This window comes from Pristis pectinata, chromosome 10, assembly GCF_009764475.1.
Source record: "Pristis pectinata isolate sPriPec2 chromosome 10, sPriPec2.1.pri, whole genome shotgun sequence".
Classification (NCBI taxonomy): domain Eukaryota; kingdom Metazoa; phylum Chordata; class Chondrichthyes; order Rhinopristiformes; family Pristidae; genus Pristis; species Pristis pectinata.
In genome coordinates, this window is record NC_067414.1 from 82,936,473 (window position 1) to 82,951,249 (window position 14,777).

The 14,777-nt window shown below is 41.8% G+C and overlaps 1 protein-coding gene across 6 annotated transcripts in view; it reads left to right on the forward strand.

Moving 5' to 3' along the window:
- The window catches only part of sobpa (sine oculis binding protein homolog (Drosophila) a), a 210,648-nt gene that overhangs the window by 102,288 nt on the left and 93,583 nt on the right, over positions 1-14,777 (forward strand). For all 6 annotated transcript variants that reach the window (XM_052025210.1, XM_052025209.1, XM_052025211.1 and 3 more), the window contains exon 4: positions 7,750-7,901. In XM_052025210.1, the coding sequence (XP_051881170.1) occupies positions 7,750-7,901 (152 nt within the window). The remainder of the gene's footprint in view (positions 1-7,749; positions 7,902-14,777) is intronic.

The following is a 14,777-nucleotide window of genomic DNA, read 5'->3' on the forward strand; positions in this document are numbered from 1 at the left end:
TGGGTATGGGTTCAAATCCCCCTTCTGGAGTTTCGGGGGTGGCGCGGTAGCATAGCGGTTAGTGTTACGCTATTACAGCGCCAGCAATCGGGGTTCAATTCCCACCGCTGTCTGTAAGGAGTTCATACATTCTCCCTGTGACTTCTGTGGGTTTCCTCCAGGTGCTCCGGTTTCCTCCCACATTCCAAAGACATACGGGTTAGTAGGTTAACATGGGTGGAATTGGGTGGCGCAGGCTCATTGGGCTGGAAGGTCCTGTTACCATGCTCTATAAATAAAGTTTAAAGTTCTTTATGACATAGGAGGCTATTCAACCCATTAGGTCTATGCTGGCTCACAGACTAATCCCATTTCCCCTATTAATTTTTGCTGTGACATATTCTCACCACAATCTAATCAATTCCACACAGACCAATTGGGATTCACATTCTTAGTGTAATCCACCTTTTTAAAGATATCATGTAATGAGCAAACATAGCTCTCCCCTTCCTCCAGTTCATCAAGACTGGTGATCTCTAGACGTAATTTACAATGGCCAAATAACTTACCAACCCGCACAGCTTTTGGATTTGGGAGGAAACTAGAGCACTAAGGAGAATCCGTGCCATCATAGGGAGAACGTGCAAACTCCCACAGACAGCACCCAAGGTCAGCATTGAATCCGGGCCACTGGAGCTGTGAGGTAGCAGTTCTATCAGCTGTACCATTGTGCCGCCGGAGTTAGCATGTCAGCCTGGATTTTCTGCTTAAGCATATGTAGTATTTTTTTGCTTAAGCATGTACAGCATTGTGGGTGTACCCACACTTCAAGAACTGCAGTGGTTCACAGTCAGCTCACCACCACCTTCTCATGGGCAATGAAATATTGGCTCAGCTTGTGAAGCCCAAATCCCTTCAATGAATATGTATAAAAAAAAGTGAGACTGGAACGCACAATTTTTTGATTCGGAGGTGAGAGTGAGGACTTTTATTTTGCATTTCCAGAATTGTCACTTTTTAAAAAAAATCTTTTTCTGCATTTTAGGATGAGTTTTTCAGTTCCTCATTATTGGGGCAAGGTAGAGGAACTTGGCTGATGAGGTATTCTGTTTGTTTAATGCCCCCAACTCTCATGAATAAAGAAACCTAGCCATAGAATTGGAAAAATATCAAGGTTACTGGAATTCAGGGAAAGCTATTTTTAATCCACATGGTCAAAATGGCAATTTCTTTTATTTTTAATAGCAGGCCTGCGGTCTATACACTGGTGAGGGAATATGTTTGTTATACAGTACTTCTACTATGGCACAATCTTAATTATAACCACCTGGATAAGGCAAATGAATTGCTGTTAAGCAGCTGTTTGACTAAAAGAAGGGATTGTTTTCCTGAGCAGAGTGATTTTACATACGTTAGGCATAGCCATTACCTACATGATTGCACTTCAGTCGTATGTTTTCTTGATTAACTTTTTCATCTTACAATAGGTAAGAATTTTGATATGGGAACAATTAGATTTGTAAACCAAGTATTTTAATGGGAATTAATACAATGCAATGGAGTTAAAAGGTTTTTATGAATCTCTAGCTCCTCTGAGCATATTCTCAATTTGCGGAGATGGCAATTTACTTTGTATAGGTTCATTTAGTTGTGTGCTTTTGTGTGTTTTTATATCCGGATATTAATCTATCTTTGCTTGTCGTTGTGTAAGAGTGTTTGCATGCTTGTGGTTCTGTGAGATGATGTATTTAGAGTGTACGTGTGTGCATATGTGCACTTGTGCATGTATGAGATTGCATGGATGCATATTTATGTGTTAATACTTTTAACGCGTGCATGTGGTTGCTTGTGTTAATGTAACCCTGGTAGCTTCCACTCCAAGGTCACTCCAACTTGACTCCTGGCATTGTAGTACATTGATGACGCTTGCACTTGCACACATTTGAAGGCTATGCTCTAAGTCATCGTCGACTTGGTCATTGAAAAATATGAATGGGCCTTGCACTAAGTATCTGCCAAACAAATATCCTCTACCAACCTGCACCCCTGTGCCCCCCCCCCCGCCCCACAAACCACCCCAATAAAAATGCTGCTCCCCAACCTATATGTCCATAAGAGGACCTTGGAATACATCAACTACTTCCCATGTCTCAATGAAGGCAGACAGTGGTGATCTTCATCTTGCTCCTCAGTGCTTTAACAGGGGCTTCAGCCAGCTGATGAGAGAAGTGTTTGGAGATCAATAATTCAGACTTGGCAAAAAGCCCCTGGTCGATATGGAGGCCTGTCTACCAACAGCAGGCTTCTCAAAGCGCTGGAAAGACTCAACCAATGCTGCCTCTGCAAAATCTTCTAGATCCACTGGCAGGAAGAATAATCCAATGTCAGCCTCCTCTCCCAGACCACCATCCCTAGCATTGGAGCCCTAATGATACTCAGTTAGCTCCAAAAGGGAGACCATGTCACTCACATGCCTGACACTAGATCTCCAAGGCAGACACTACTCCAAGCTCCATCATTGGAGAGTAAGTCGACAGAGGAAAATATACAAGGACGTTCTCAAAGCCTCCTTGGAAAAAGTGCTACATCTCCACTGACCCTGTCCTGTTGGAGGAGGATTTTGGGATGATAATGAGCTCAAATCCCTTCATTAGGAGCACACTGAATCCCAGGGTAAACATCAGAAGGAGCGCTCCACCTTCAAAACTACACAACTGCCCCACCCCCCAAGCACCTCCTGAACTTCCTACAGTAGTCTCATCAACCGCCTTGAAACACACAGAACAAGGCACTGACCAAGCAAAAGATATTGTGCTCGTGTGCTGGTGTATTTTATGTCCATATGCACGTGTTGATCTGCTTCTGCCCTGTTTATTACTTTTTGAGATGTTGCAGATTTTTATTGAGCAGAGAAAGAAAGGACTTTAGAATATGAGATGTTATTGTCAAAGCAAGTCTGGTTAGAATGCAAGTCTCATTCCTCAATCAGTACGATGAACTATATTGTGATATTTTTCCACCATTTGAGACTTTAGTATATTTACACTCAATGGTGGGGATGCAGTCTGCCTAATGTGATATTCAAAGAAAGTATTGAAGTAATGTTCTTAAGTGTCGTGTGCTAGAAGCAAGGTTGGTAGCAAAAGCTGCATGTGGTTATGATCAGCTACGAAGGTTTAAATGCAGCTTGAGTTAGGAAGTTTCTTGGAGCTTTAGAACTACAGTGTGTATTCATCAGGATGACCCTGCATTGGTTTGGAAGTTAGAAGAGGCAATGAAGATGGTATTTCTGTAATATGGATTGTTTACAAAGCCACACAAATCTCCATGAGCAGCAGATCAGAAACTGTGCAGAATTGGTTCTGAATGCTCGGCCCTGTGCAGAGGATAGCCTGTCAGCTTGTGAAACCTGGTCCACTCTAATCTTTTACGCCAGTGTTATAGAGGAGCAGTGATAGCTGGAATTACTAGTTTGGGCAGATGATGCATTCACAGTCAGTGGTGATGGTTTTCAGTGGAGTCTGAGTGATTGTGACAGGCATTTCTACATCAACTGAGCATCTCTTGGCCCTTCAGATGGAAATACAAACAGAGCATGCTCCCAGTGCAACTACCAAACAGCCAGAGTCTGAACAATGCAACAGTTGCGAGACTTGAGACTAGTTATCTCTGTTTTTTAACATGTGAAGTGCCATCCTGTGGTCCATGAGTGGGAAAATCGGCCCTTCATTCTCTTGCTTGGCCTCCCCATGTTATAACCTCCTGTTGCACTATATAAATTAATTCTCTGTATAAGATAGCAGCCTTCCCCAGTGCTGGGTAGATGCCATTACGCTTTGGACACTTGGGGAAAAATGAAGTTCCACTGAGACGTTGCATCCTGAAACGTGTTAGAAATCTTTAAACGCAGATGGTAAGGAAACAGTGAGACTGAAGCCTCGGCCCAAATATTGGTGGAGTGCTCACTTGAGGTGTTAAAACAGGTTTGTAATTTGTCAGCATATTATTTTGCAGTCCTCTTATTGAATCTGAAATAAACTGTTATCTTTATCCTGCATTACTGTGCTATACAGAAGAGCAAAGTCCTACAGGCAGAAGCCAAGAAGGTTGACCTGCCGACCTGATCAAGGGGAAGGCAGAGAAGTCTGGTGTGTGATCTGAAAAACTGAAGCGATAAGAGGTTTTTCACTGAAGTATGGCATAAAGTGATCCATGATTAATGGGCTGAAGGTCTTTGTGATGCATGTTGTAGATGTCCTGCTTTCCTTTCTCATGGGATAGATGTCAGGTCATCCAAGTGTTCCACCATGAAGAGATGGGATGCTTAATAAGCATTTATATTGGGATTGGAAATTGGAATTGGTTTATATTGTCACATGAACTGAGGTACGGTGAAAAACTTGTCCTGCATACAGTTCATACAGATGACACACAAAGTGCTGGAGGAACTCAGCAGGTCAGACAGCATCCACGGAGGGAAATAGTTGACGTTTGGCGTCAAGACCCTTCATCAGGACTGCAAGGGAAGAGGGCAGAAGCCAGAATAAGGTGGTGGGGGGAGGTGTTAAGTCCCAGGTCTCGAAGTTTGGTGATGAGTTTGCTTGGAATTATAGTATTGAAGGTGGAGCTGTAGTCAATAAACAATATCTAATGTAAGTGTCTTTATTGTCGAGATGCTTCAGAGAGGAGTGTTGGGCCAGGGAGATGGCGTCCACTGTAGACCTGTTTCAGCGGTAGGCAAATTGCAGTGGGTCGAGGTTGTCTGGGAGGCTGGAGTTGATGCCTGCCATAACCAGCCGTTCAAAGCACTTCATGATGGTGGATGTCGGAGCCACCGGGCAGTAGTCATTAAGGCACATTGCCTTGTTTTTCTTTGGTATCAGGATAATAGTGGTCTTAAAGCAGGTGGGAACCTCAGATTGAAGCAGGGATAGGTTAAAAATGTCTGCAAGTACCCCTGCCAGCTCACCTACACAGGATCTAAGGACACAGCCAGGGACACCATCTGGGCCAGATGCTTTCCGCAGGTTCCCTCTCCGGAAGACTGATCTTGCATCCGCAACAGTGTCTGTGGGTTCAGGTGTATTGGAGGCTCTCAGGATGGGTGTAAACATGCAGACAATGTGTTAAACTCATCAGGAAGGGATGCACTGTTAGTTTTGTAGCCCGTTTATAGCATGTAAGCCCTGCCACAACTGACGGCTGGTCTGGGACTCGATTTTGGACAGGTATTGTCTCTTGGCATCCCTAATAGCTTTACAGAGATCGTATCACATTTTTCTTGGAAAGGTCAGGGTCATCTAGACTTCGGTGGGGGGGGCGGGAGTGGATCTCCCGGTTCATCCATGGTTTCTGCTTTGGGAACACCCGAATTGTCCTATTTGGTACACAAAATGCAGTGCATTTTGGAGCTGGATTCTAAATTACCTTCTGCTTTGTGAGTTTCCAGTTGATGGAAAAGTTCATTAGAGAAATAGAACAGCAAGATCCCAGCCCCTTTTTCAGCTGGAGTGCATTTGCTTGGCCCCTTTAAAAGCCTGCAGCCTCCCCAGTTTCCAGTCAGAGATCACTCCCTCCTCCTGCTCCTGATTGTGGGCCTACCCCCTCCCATAATTCTTCTGACGTAAGCCGACCAGCTAATTGTGGGCACTGCTTCCCACAGTAAGAGCTCCTGTCCCTCAACTAAGCCGTTGTATTTTTTTGACCGCAGCTGGTTTTTTTTGACCACAGTTAGGAAAGGGAACTGCAAATTGTTCGTGATGTCCTATTGTGCTCTGCATCCCTCCAATTTTCACCTTCACTTCTTGCAAATGTCGGGTCTACTTCCCTGCTCTAAAATAGCTTCCCGTTAGTTGGAATGATAGCGACCAGTTAGTCCTCAAAATTGGGATTAATTTTAATGCGGAGTATTTACATTGGAATAAGAATGCAGACGAGGAACGTGAGCACAGAATGAACAAGCCTCCAGCAAGGCTAAAAGTAAAACTTAGTTCAGCTTCTTAAATAGCAGTGCAAATGTGGAATTTCTTCTAAGCAGAAACGCTTCAGGCTACATTAAGAACTGAACCAGTATCTGTTCAGTGGGTGGTTCGATCACGTAGTTCAAAATCAGAGATTCCATTTGTACAGCCTGAACTGCTGTGCATGTCCCACAGCCCTGCTACTTCAAACCATAACACAGACAAAGAAAGATAATCACTATCTAACTGTCCATTAACCCATTTGACTCAGTCTTGCCTTTGCCCTATCCATCCCTCTTCCTGCCTTCTCTGCAAATTAAAACTATTTTTTCTCTTTCCCAGTTCTGACAAAGGGTCTTCAATCTGAAACTCTGTTTCTCTTTCCATATATACTGCCTGATCTCCTAAGGTTTTCCAGCATTTTCTGTTTTTGTTTAAGATTTACCTGTAACATCCTTGCTGTAAATTCTCTCCATTCTCCCATCCACCACCCAAGCAGGATGTACTGTAACTTTTGTGCCCAGGGTTCTTCGTGGGTCAAGGGCTAATGCTGTGCATTTCAGAAGGAAAAAGGGTGAGGAGGAGGTTGGGAGGAAGAAGTGCCAAGACCATCATGCTATTGGGTCAGAAGGAGGGAGTGCCAAGATCATGATGCTATGGGGCAGGCTTGATGGACCAGCTGATGATTGTGCGTGTCAATTTTATGCATTCTCACAGTGCTTCATAAATCAGTCACTAGCACATTTAGGTGAAATTACACATTGCAGTATTATTGTGAAGAAGGGTCACGGAGTCGTACAGTACAGCAATGAGCCCTTCGAGCAATGATACCGGCCATCAATATTCATCTCACTTGCCAGCACTTGGTTCATAGCCTACCATGCCTTAGTGATTCAAATGCTTATCTAAATGCTTCCTAAATGTTGGAAGAGACTCAACCTTCACCATCTACTCAAGGGGAGAACATTTACCTGACACCGATCTTAACATCAGGACCACTCTCCTCTCTTCAGGCTCTTGTGCAGGCACCTTTGAAGTACAACTGTTGCAATGTAAGAAAAGTGGCAGCCCATTTCTTTATAGCCATGTCCCCCAAATGGTGGCATTTCCTATATCTAACTTGTCTGTGGTAATGAATGTTTTTGGTAAGCCTAGGTTATGTGCTCGAATGCAACAAAGTATCTTTGGAGAAATTCCTTCAGCTGATCTTTTACTTCAAGCTCTTCAGAACTAAATAGCCTTCGGTCTAATAAGAGACTACAGCAATTCAGATGCATGTCTTGCAACAGTGTAAACTAATATTGTAGTATGTCTTCACTCAATTGAACTTTTCAATCAGATAGTTTGTCAGCATGCAGTTCACTAAAAGTGCAGTGTTACATTCCATCCTATGGGAATATTACATACAAGGACTATGTGATATTTAATTTTCCCCACACTGTAGCTTTAAGAAATCTATGCACAGCCAGTGAGGGCATCTTTTATTCTCTAAAGTAAAAGCTTGTGAATGTCAATTCAATGAACATATTTTGAAATTGTTCTCCTCCATCCCCCACACTGGGACGTCTTTGGGAAATTGAGTTAGAGGTGGGCAGCTCAGACCTTGTCTAACTTCCAAAATAACATACGTTCAAAAGTTGTATGGGAAAGCTCTGCCCATGTCAAAATTGTTTCTTAACTATTCTATCTGAATGTGTGCTCTGCATTTTTACTGGAATAGAGTGAATTGTGTTACACTCAACCTGATTCACCTGTAAAATACCAGAGGTGCTGTTTCTCACTGTGTTTTTAATCCTTTTTTTTATTGCAGATGATGAAATGATAAATGTGCAGATAGTTTGTGCCTGGTGCCAGAAGCTGGGAATTAAGCGTTATTCCCTGAGCATGGGAAGTGAGGTGAAAAGCTTCTGCAGTGAGAAGTGCTTTGCAGCTTGCAGGCGGGCTTATTTCAAACGTAATAAGGTAAGAGACAGTAAATCTGAGCAGAGCAATTCCAGTGACAGTCACCATTCACGTCTTGTGGTTTTCATGTTCACCAATGCAGATCTGTTTTTAATAGTCAGGAAAATGCATCCATCATGACCACAATTTATCCTTTGAGGACTGCAGCAGTAATTCTATGATTAAACCTCTTACATTGTTTTGTTTTTTGCTTTTTTTTGGCTGTTCTTTCTCCTCCCGCAACCGCTCCCACCCTGCACTGATGATGCTTGCCCACTGAGTAAACTCCTCCTCCAGTCTTGATTGATGCAAATTGGTTTGAAAAGGCTAAAGTGGCAGGGTCTTGTTCTCCTTATCCTCTCCGTTCTCAAACACCTGGCTCCTCCCAGTTAATACAACTTTGATCCAGTGGGGAGAGAAATCTGTGAGGTTGGCAAGTTTTGGGATCTCAGTGCCATGTCCTTCCATTCAAGTGTATATTTGTAAGAGTAGCTGAATGAGTAAGCTGTCCAAAGGTTCACTTCTTAATTCAACAAGCACTGCAAATCAAGCCATGTTCTTTAGTTCTACTATCGTACCATTTTCTTATTTAGCATCAGAATTTGGCAATTAAGGTTACATATATCTATGACAAATGACTTGTAGATATTTGGTTTTCTTAAAGCTGTAAAGGATACTCTGTGCTCAAATAAGTTAAGTTCATGAATGCACACTTCAGTGTCTAACGAGCACCAGAGCATTGATCTTGATCTTGTCATCATTCCAACCCGTCCTGCTTACTGAGCTGTTAGTTTCAAGGAATGCATCTATCTCTCGTGGTTCTTTGAAAAATGTTGGAGGAAATAATGAGGCCTTCCTCAATAGAATCATCCTTGTGTTACTTAATGTATAAAGAGAAGGGTGAACCCTGCAATTACTTTAAAAGGTTGATCTACTGTGAAGGTGCTGGTTTAAATTTGTTTTAATGTTTTGTTCAGCTTATGAAAGCAACCTGTAGATGTAGCATTACTGGAACCTCAGAAAAATATTGAAGTGATAATAAATATAAATGAGACATTCTTGCATTAGTCCTGATTTCTCTGTTCCCTTACTAACATTTGGGAGACTTCATGGTCGTCAACCAGTTTCTGGATCAAGTAACTTGAATATCGCCAGAGCAGAGCAATGAAATCAGGATTTTGTCTTTTAAGCATCAAGTTGTTCTGGTCGTGAACTACTTTTTGTTAAACTTTAAACTACAAGTGTTGAATGAGATTAGAGTGCAGCTTCAAGGTTTATTATGGATGTAGATTTTGGGAAAAGTGTTCGAACATTCTGCATATCAACAAGAAAAGGTGGCTTACTTGTTTGGTTTTTGTTTTGTGAATCATCTATTTTCTCAGCCAATACATTGTTCTTTGAGAAGATTTTGCCTTGTTTGGTGTTTTGCACATACTCACTCACACATGTGCAGTCTTGTCAGTGCCTGTAATGGAGGTGCAAAGTGTGAATCTTTCAGTCTGGCATATGTTGACAGCTAACCATTGAATGGATAAAGTTATTCTGTTATTTCCTATTAAATGATGACACAGCATGATCATATGAATGTCTATTTTCTTCAGTGCACGCTCCTTACATCATGGTCTTATCATGGTTTATACATTGTTTCAAAGAACTTGGAAGTTGTTAATGAGAAACTATTGAGGCTGCTTGTTCACATTTCTGCTTGTGAGAATTTTTCTTGGGGTAGCTTGGTGTGGTTGATGAATGGGGGCTGTCATTGAAGCAGTGCTTCCAACGATTGCTGTTGGCAGTGTAACAGTTCTGTCTGGTAGCCTGCGCTCAATAGTTTATCACTTTGTGCAATCTAGCTATGAAAATTATCATTTTAAACTGATTTTACCTCAAAATTGTCTTATTTCCCTGAAATGCCATCTCATTTCTCGAGATAAATCTTTCTGTGATGATTTAGCAAATGAAGTTTGCCAACAGTATGAAACTAGGTAGAATTGTGAGAGGATGCTAAGGGAATTCAAAGTAATTTAGGGAGGTTGAGTGAGTAGGAAAATTGAGGGATGTAGATAGTGTAAATTGTAAGAAACTTTCCCCCCATAGCAGAGTTCATAAAATCAGGGAGCACAATAGAAGGGTTGCGGCCTGAGGCAGGTCAGCCATGATCGTATTGAATATCTGAGCAGGTTTTAGGGGCTAGGTGGCCTGTTTCTGTTAACTTGTCTCTTGTGCACTACAAGAGAGCACGGTATGTAAGGAGCTTGTACGTTCTCCCCGTGTCTGCGTGGGTTTCCTCTGGGTGCTCCAGTTTTCTCCCACATTCCAAAGGTGTATGGGTAGGTTAATATGGGTTTAAAATGGGTGGCACGGACTTGTTGGGCCGGAAGGGCCTGTTACCACGCTGTAAATAAAATATAAAAAAAAATTTAAAGAACCTGAGTTAGAAGGCACAATGAATAATCTGATGTAGACACAAGAGATTCTGCAAATGCTGGAATCTGGAGCAAGACATACAAAATGCTGGAGGAACTCTGCAGGTCAGGCAGCATCTATGGAGAGAAATAGTTCTCTCCAGCACTGTGCAAAGCTGATGTCTGATGTAAACTGGCTGATGATATTTGCATTCTAACAGAGGAGCATGCCACTCGGTGTGGGCTGTACAGAAAGAGCTGCAGGCCCTTTTTCACAGCAACTATCCATTGCAACAAATTACTCTTTATTTTTGCATGGCATACATTCCAGTGTATCTGCTTTTCTCACATTGAGTGTAAACACTGATGTTGATTTGGCAAGGTTTATGCTTTTATTGTTCTGACTGAGTTTTGGAGCACTGGAGGAAGGGTAGGGATAATGGGGCTCCAGTACGTCGTTCTTCCATCAAGTTGGAGTGGGGCACAATGAGCTTCAGTACTGCAAAGTTCTCAGCTCAGCTGAAGGTCGGATCAAAAATATCATTCTTCAGTTTACGGGCAGTTTTTCTTCCCCTGGGCTGACATTCAAAGCACACTGAACCAGGTGTCCAGAAGCAACCAGCATGAAAAGCTTTAGTCTCCATCTGCTGCTATTATAAAATGAGATAAAATGCCCACAGGATGCCCTAATCTAGTGCCTTGTAAAAGAAAATTCTACAAAAAAACTGTAGATGATGGAAATCTAAAATAAAAACAGAAGATGCTGGAAACTGCTGGTCAAGCAGCATCTGTGGACCAAGATCCTCAACATAACTAGAAAGGGAAAGCTAATTAGTATAGCCTAGCCTGTAGGGCATGTCCACAGCCCTGCTATTAGCGACACAACATACAAAAAAGGCATAGTCTGCTTCTAATTTCCACATTAATCCATCCGGTCTCACCCTATCAGAAACATTCCTTTTATTCTTCCTATCCCTTTCCCACCTTCTCTAACTGAAAACTAGTTCATTTTCTCTCTTTATCAGATTTGACAAACAGATAAGATAAGATTTCTTTATTAGTTGCATGTACATCGAAACACACAGTGAAATGCCTCTTTTGCGTAGAGTGTTCTGGGGGCAGCCCACAAGTATTGCCACATTTCTGGCGCCAACATAGCATGCCCACAACTTCCTAACCTGTACATCTTTGGAATGTGGGAGGAAACCGGAGAACCCAGAGGAAACCCACGTAGACACGGAGAATGTACAAACTCCTTACAGACAGCAGCCGGAACTGAACCTGGGTTGCTAGTGCTGTAATAGCGTTACGCCAACCGCTACACTACCGTGCCTGCACTAACTTGGACTTGGACATGACATATGAACTCTGTTTCTCTTTCCATCGATGCTGCCTGACCTGTTGAGTGTTTACAGCACATTCTGTTAATTACAGTAGGATTTTGTAACTTGCAAATGAAAAAACTGAGATGTACAGATTTTAAAGTTTATTAACCAGTGGAGCACCTTTTCAAATGTAGTGTGAGAAGTTTGCTGTAACACTGAAGTTTGCACACAACAAACTCCTATAAGCGCTAATACAATGACACCAGATAATCTCTCTTCCTACTGATTGTGAGATCCTGTTCTTAGCTGAAATTTACCTTGAAATATTTTGTGTCTATCTTGGAAATGCTTGAAAATCACGTGTGAAAGAGGGCACATGCAAGAGTGTAGTACTTCCTCAGTATAGTGAGAGACCATTGCACATACGATTGTTCTGACATTTCTGGAGTTGGCTTTGATCCCAAAACCTTTGGCTTGCTGTACTTGTAGAACTTTGAATGTTATAACACTAACTTATCTGGCACATCTGGGCAAACGCAGTCGGCATGGACAATTTGGACCTAAGGGCCTGTTTCCGTGCTCAGTGACTCTATGACATTAAGTGCAGAAGGGATTTATTTGCTGGACAACTGCTTCAAGGTGTGGGGGAAAAGGAAGAAATGCAGGATTTGACTGGGCACATTGGTCAAATAATGTATGATTCATTGCAGCATTACAACTTCTGGTTCCACATTTGCTTTTTGCTTCCTCAGTGACTTTCCATAAAGGTACAAGTGAAACAACTAGTTTATCAACAACTCTGAACCAATGGTGTCCATGGCTGTGTCTGTCCATAAATAGCTGTCCTCACTGATAATATTAGGATCAGAGCATGCATCTCGGTGATATGAATGGAAAGTAATAGGATAACTTTTAAAATAGAATGAAAGCATCTACAGATGGTTTGTTTTCACTACATGTCGTAACTCTCAATCTTGGTTAAGCGGATAATAAAACATTTTCCATCCAGCTTGGGGTAAGCAACAACACTGAGTGTGGTCGTGCCATCTTAGCAAACAAAGACTGGAATCAAGTTACCGAGAATGTCAAAGCCGTTGAATTTGTGTTGACTGATGCGACTTTTGTGGTCAATTTATTTAACATGGGTATCAGCAGAGTCAAAAGAAAAATCGGATTAAGTGGTTTTAAACCCCCAGATGTTGGTTGGGATAGGTTTTTGTTCAAGGAAAATAAGCTTGTAGCCATTGTGTTAAGATTCCTCGAATTACCATTTTGAAGGTAACTTTGGGGAATGGGTGTGATCTGGGTGCTGTTACTGGCTTGACCACAGCTGTTCTAATGCTTGGATTGTAAGTGAAACCTCCAAGCTGCATTTAACACAATTGCTTATTATTATCAAGAAAATAGTTACTGCAAAAAGCCAACAGAGGCTAATTAATGAACTAGCTCTCACTTACCCTATCTGTTTTATTGATATATTCCCCTCTAGACTGAAATACATTGCTATGTCACTTTTGGTATGCTAATCAGTGATTTTGCAGGATTATTATTATTACACACCCGATCCCACAATTGGCCTAGAATTTGTGGTCAGTGGTTATGCAACTGTTCTCATCTTGATATCTAAGAAAGATTCCCACAAAAATCTTTTTCCCAATATTGGTTGCTGACAAACATTAATTCAAGGTGGGGTGGAGGGGGTAATGTTAGGGATATAGGGAGCTATGCAGCAGCCCTGATGCTGTTACGCATGGTGGGTAGCCAATCGCATCAGTGCATTCACATAAATGACAGATCAGAAAGGAAAAGACAAGATTTTAATTAATGTTTTAAGCATTATGCACTGCTAAATAAAGATTGAAACATGCACATGATTAAGGTAGAAGCTGCAATATTATAAACATTTAATTTTAAAATAAATCCTCTATTTGAAATATTCATTTGTGGACATTATAAACCTCAAATTATTATCTTTTAAAAAGTTTGCTGTGTAATTGTTTGCCATGTAAAGCCTACTTAATCCTCATGTAAAGTAGCCTAAGGTTTTTCAGTGTGATTAATTTGCAAATAAATTCACAGCAATTCACTTACCTCCCTTTATTGTAGTAAACTCATTAACAGCAACCTCAGGACCTCCATGCAAAACTACGTACATATGACTATTCTAAAGTTATTCTTAGTGTAATGACAGTGATCATTGATATAGCAAATGCTGGCCTTATATTCCCTCAATTTGTCTTTCTACCTTTTTCTTCCCCTCCTTTTCCCTTCCCTCCCCTCCCCTCCCCACCATACCCCCAACCCACCCATTATCATTTTGATAATCTGAACTCAAGGTATGTACCTTTCTGGCAAGTTGTCCGGGAGGGGTGGGAAGTTCTCAGTAAAGCCCAAATAAATAAGATATCTTTATTAGTCACGTGTACGTCGAAACACACAGTGAAATGCATCTTTTGCGTAGAGTGTTCTGGGGGTAGCCCGCAAGTGTCGCCACGCTTCCGGCGCCAACATAGCCCACAACTCCAGTACATCTTTGGAATGTGGGGGGAAACCAGAGCACTCGGAGGAAACCCACGCAGACACGGGGCAAACGTACAAACTCCTTACAGACAGCGGCCGGAATTGAACCTGGGTCGCTGGCGCTGTAATAACATTACGCTAACCGCTGTGCCTGCCCTACGTTACCATGTATGTACAATCTGAATATTTTCACCACTGAGTAAGTAGACAACTTGTGGGCACTGCTGGGGCTTCTTTAACCAATATCCCATTCACTCCCAGATTGATTCTCTCAGCCTGTAAACTGTGAAAGTATAGGGCTAGTGTAATGCATGTGCTTGTTCACACATTCCTTAATATAACTCTGAAATAGTTGGGGGATATGCAGGGACTTAGAAAGGTGCAGAAACTGGTTTATTCATCTCCCTGCCTACATTTTGCATCTGTGCATACATTATACATACTGTATACAGGTATGTCATACATTTAGATGTATCGTACTGCTTTCCACCTTTTGAAAGAAAATGATATGTAGACCTTGTTTACAGATCTAACCAATTCCCAAGTTTGAAAACTGTAGATGCTGGAAAACGGAAGTAAAAGAAAAAGATGCTGGAAATACTCGTGCAACATCTGTGACATGTTAAATCCATTTCTCTTTCCATGGCTGC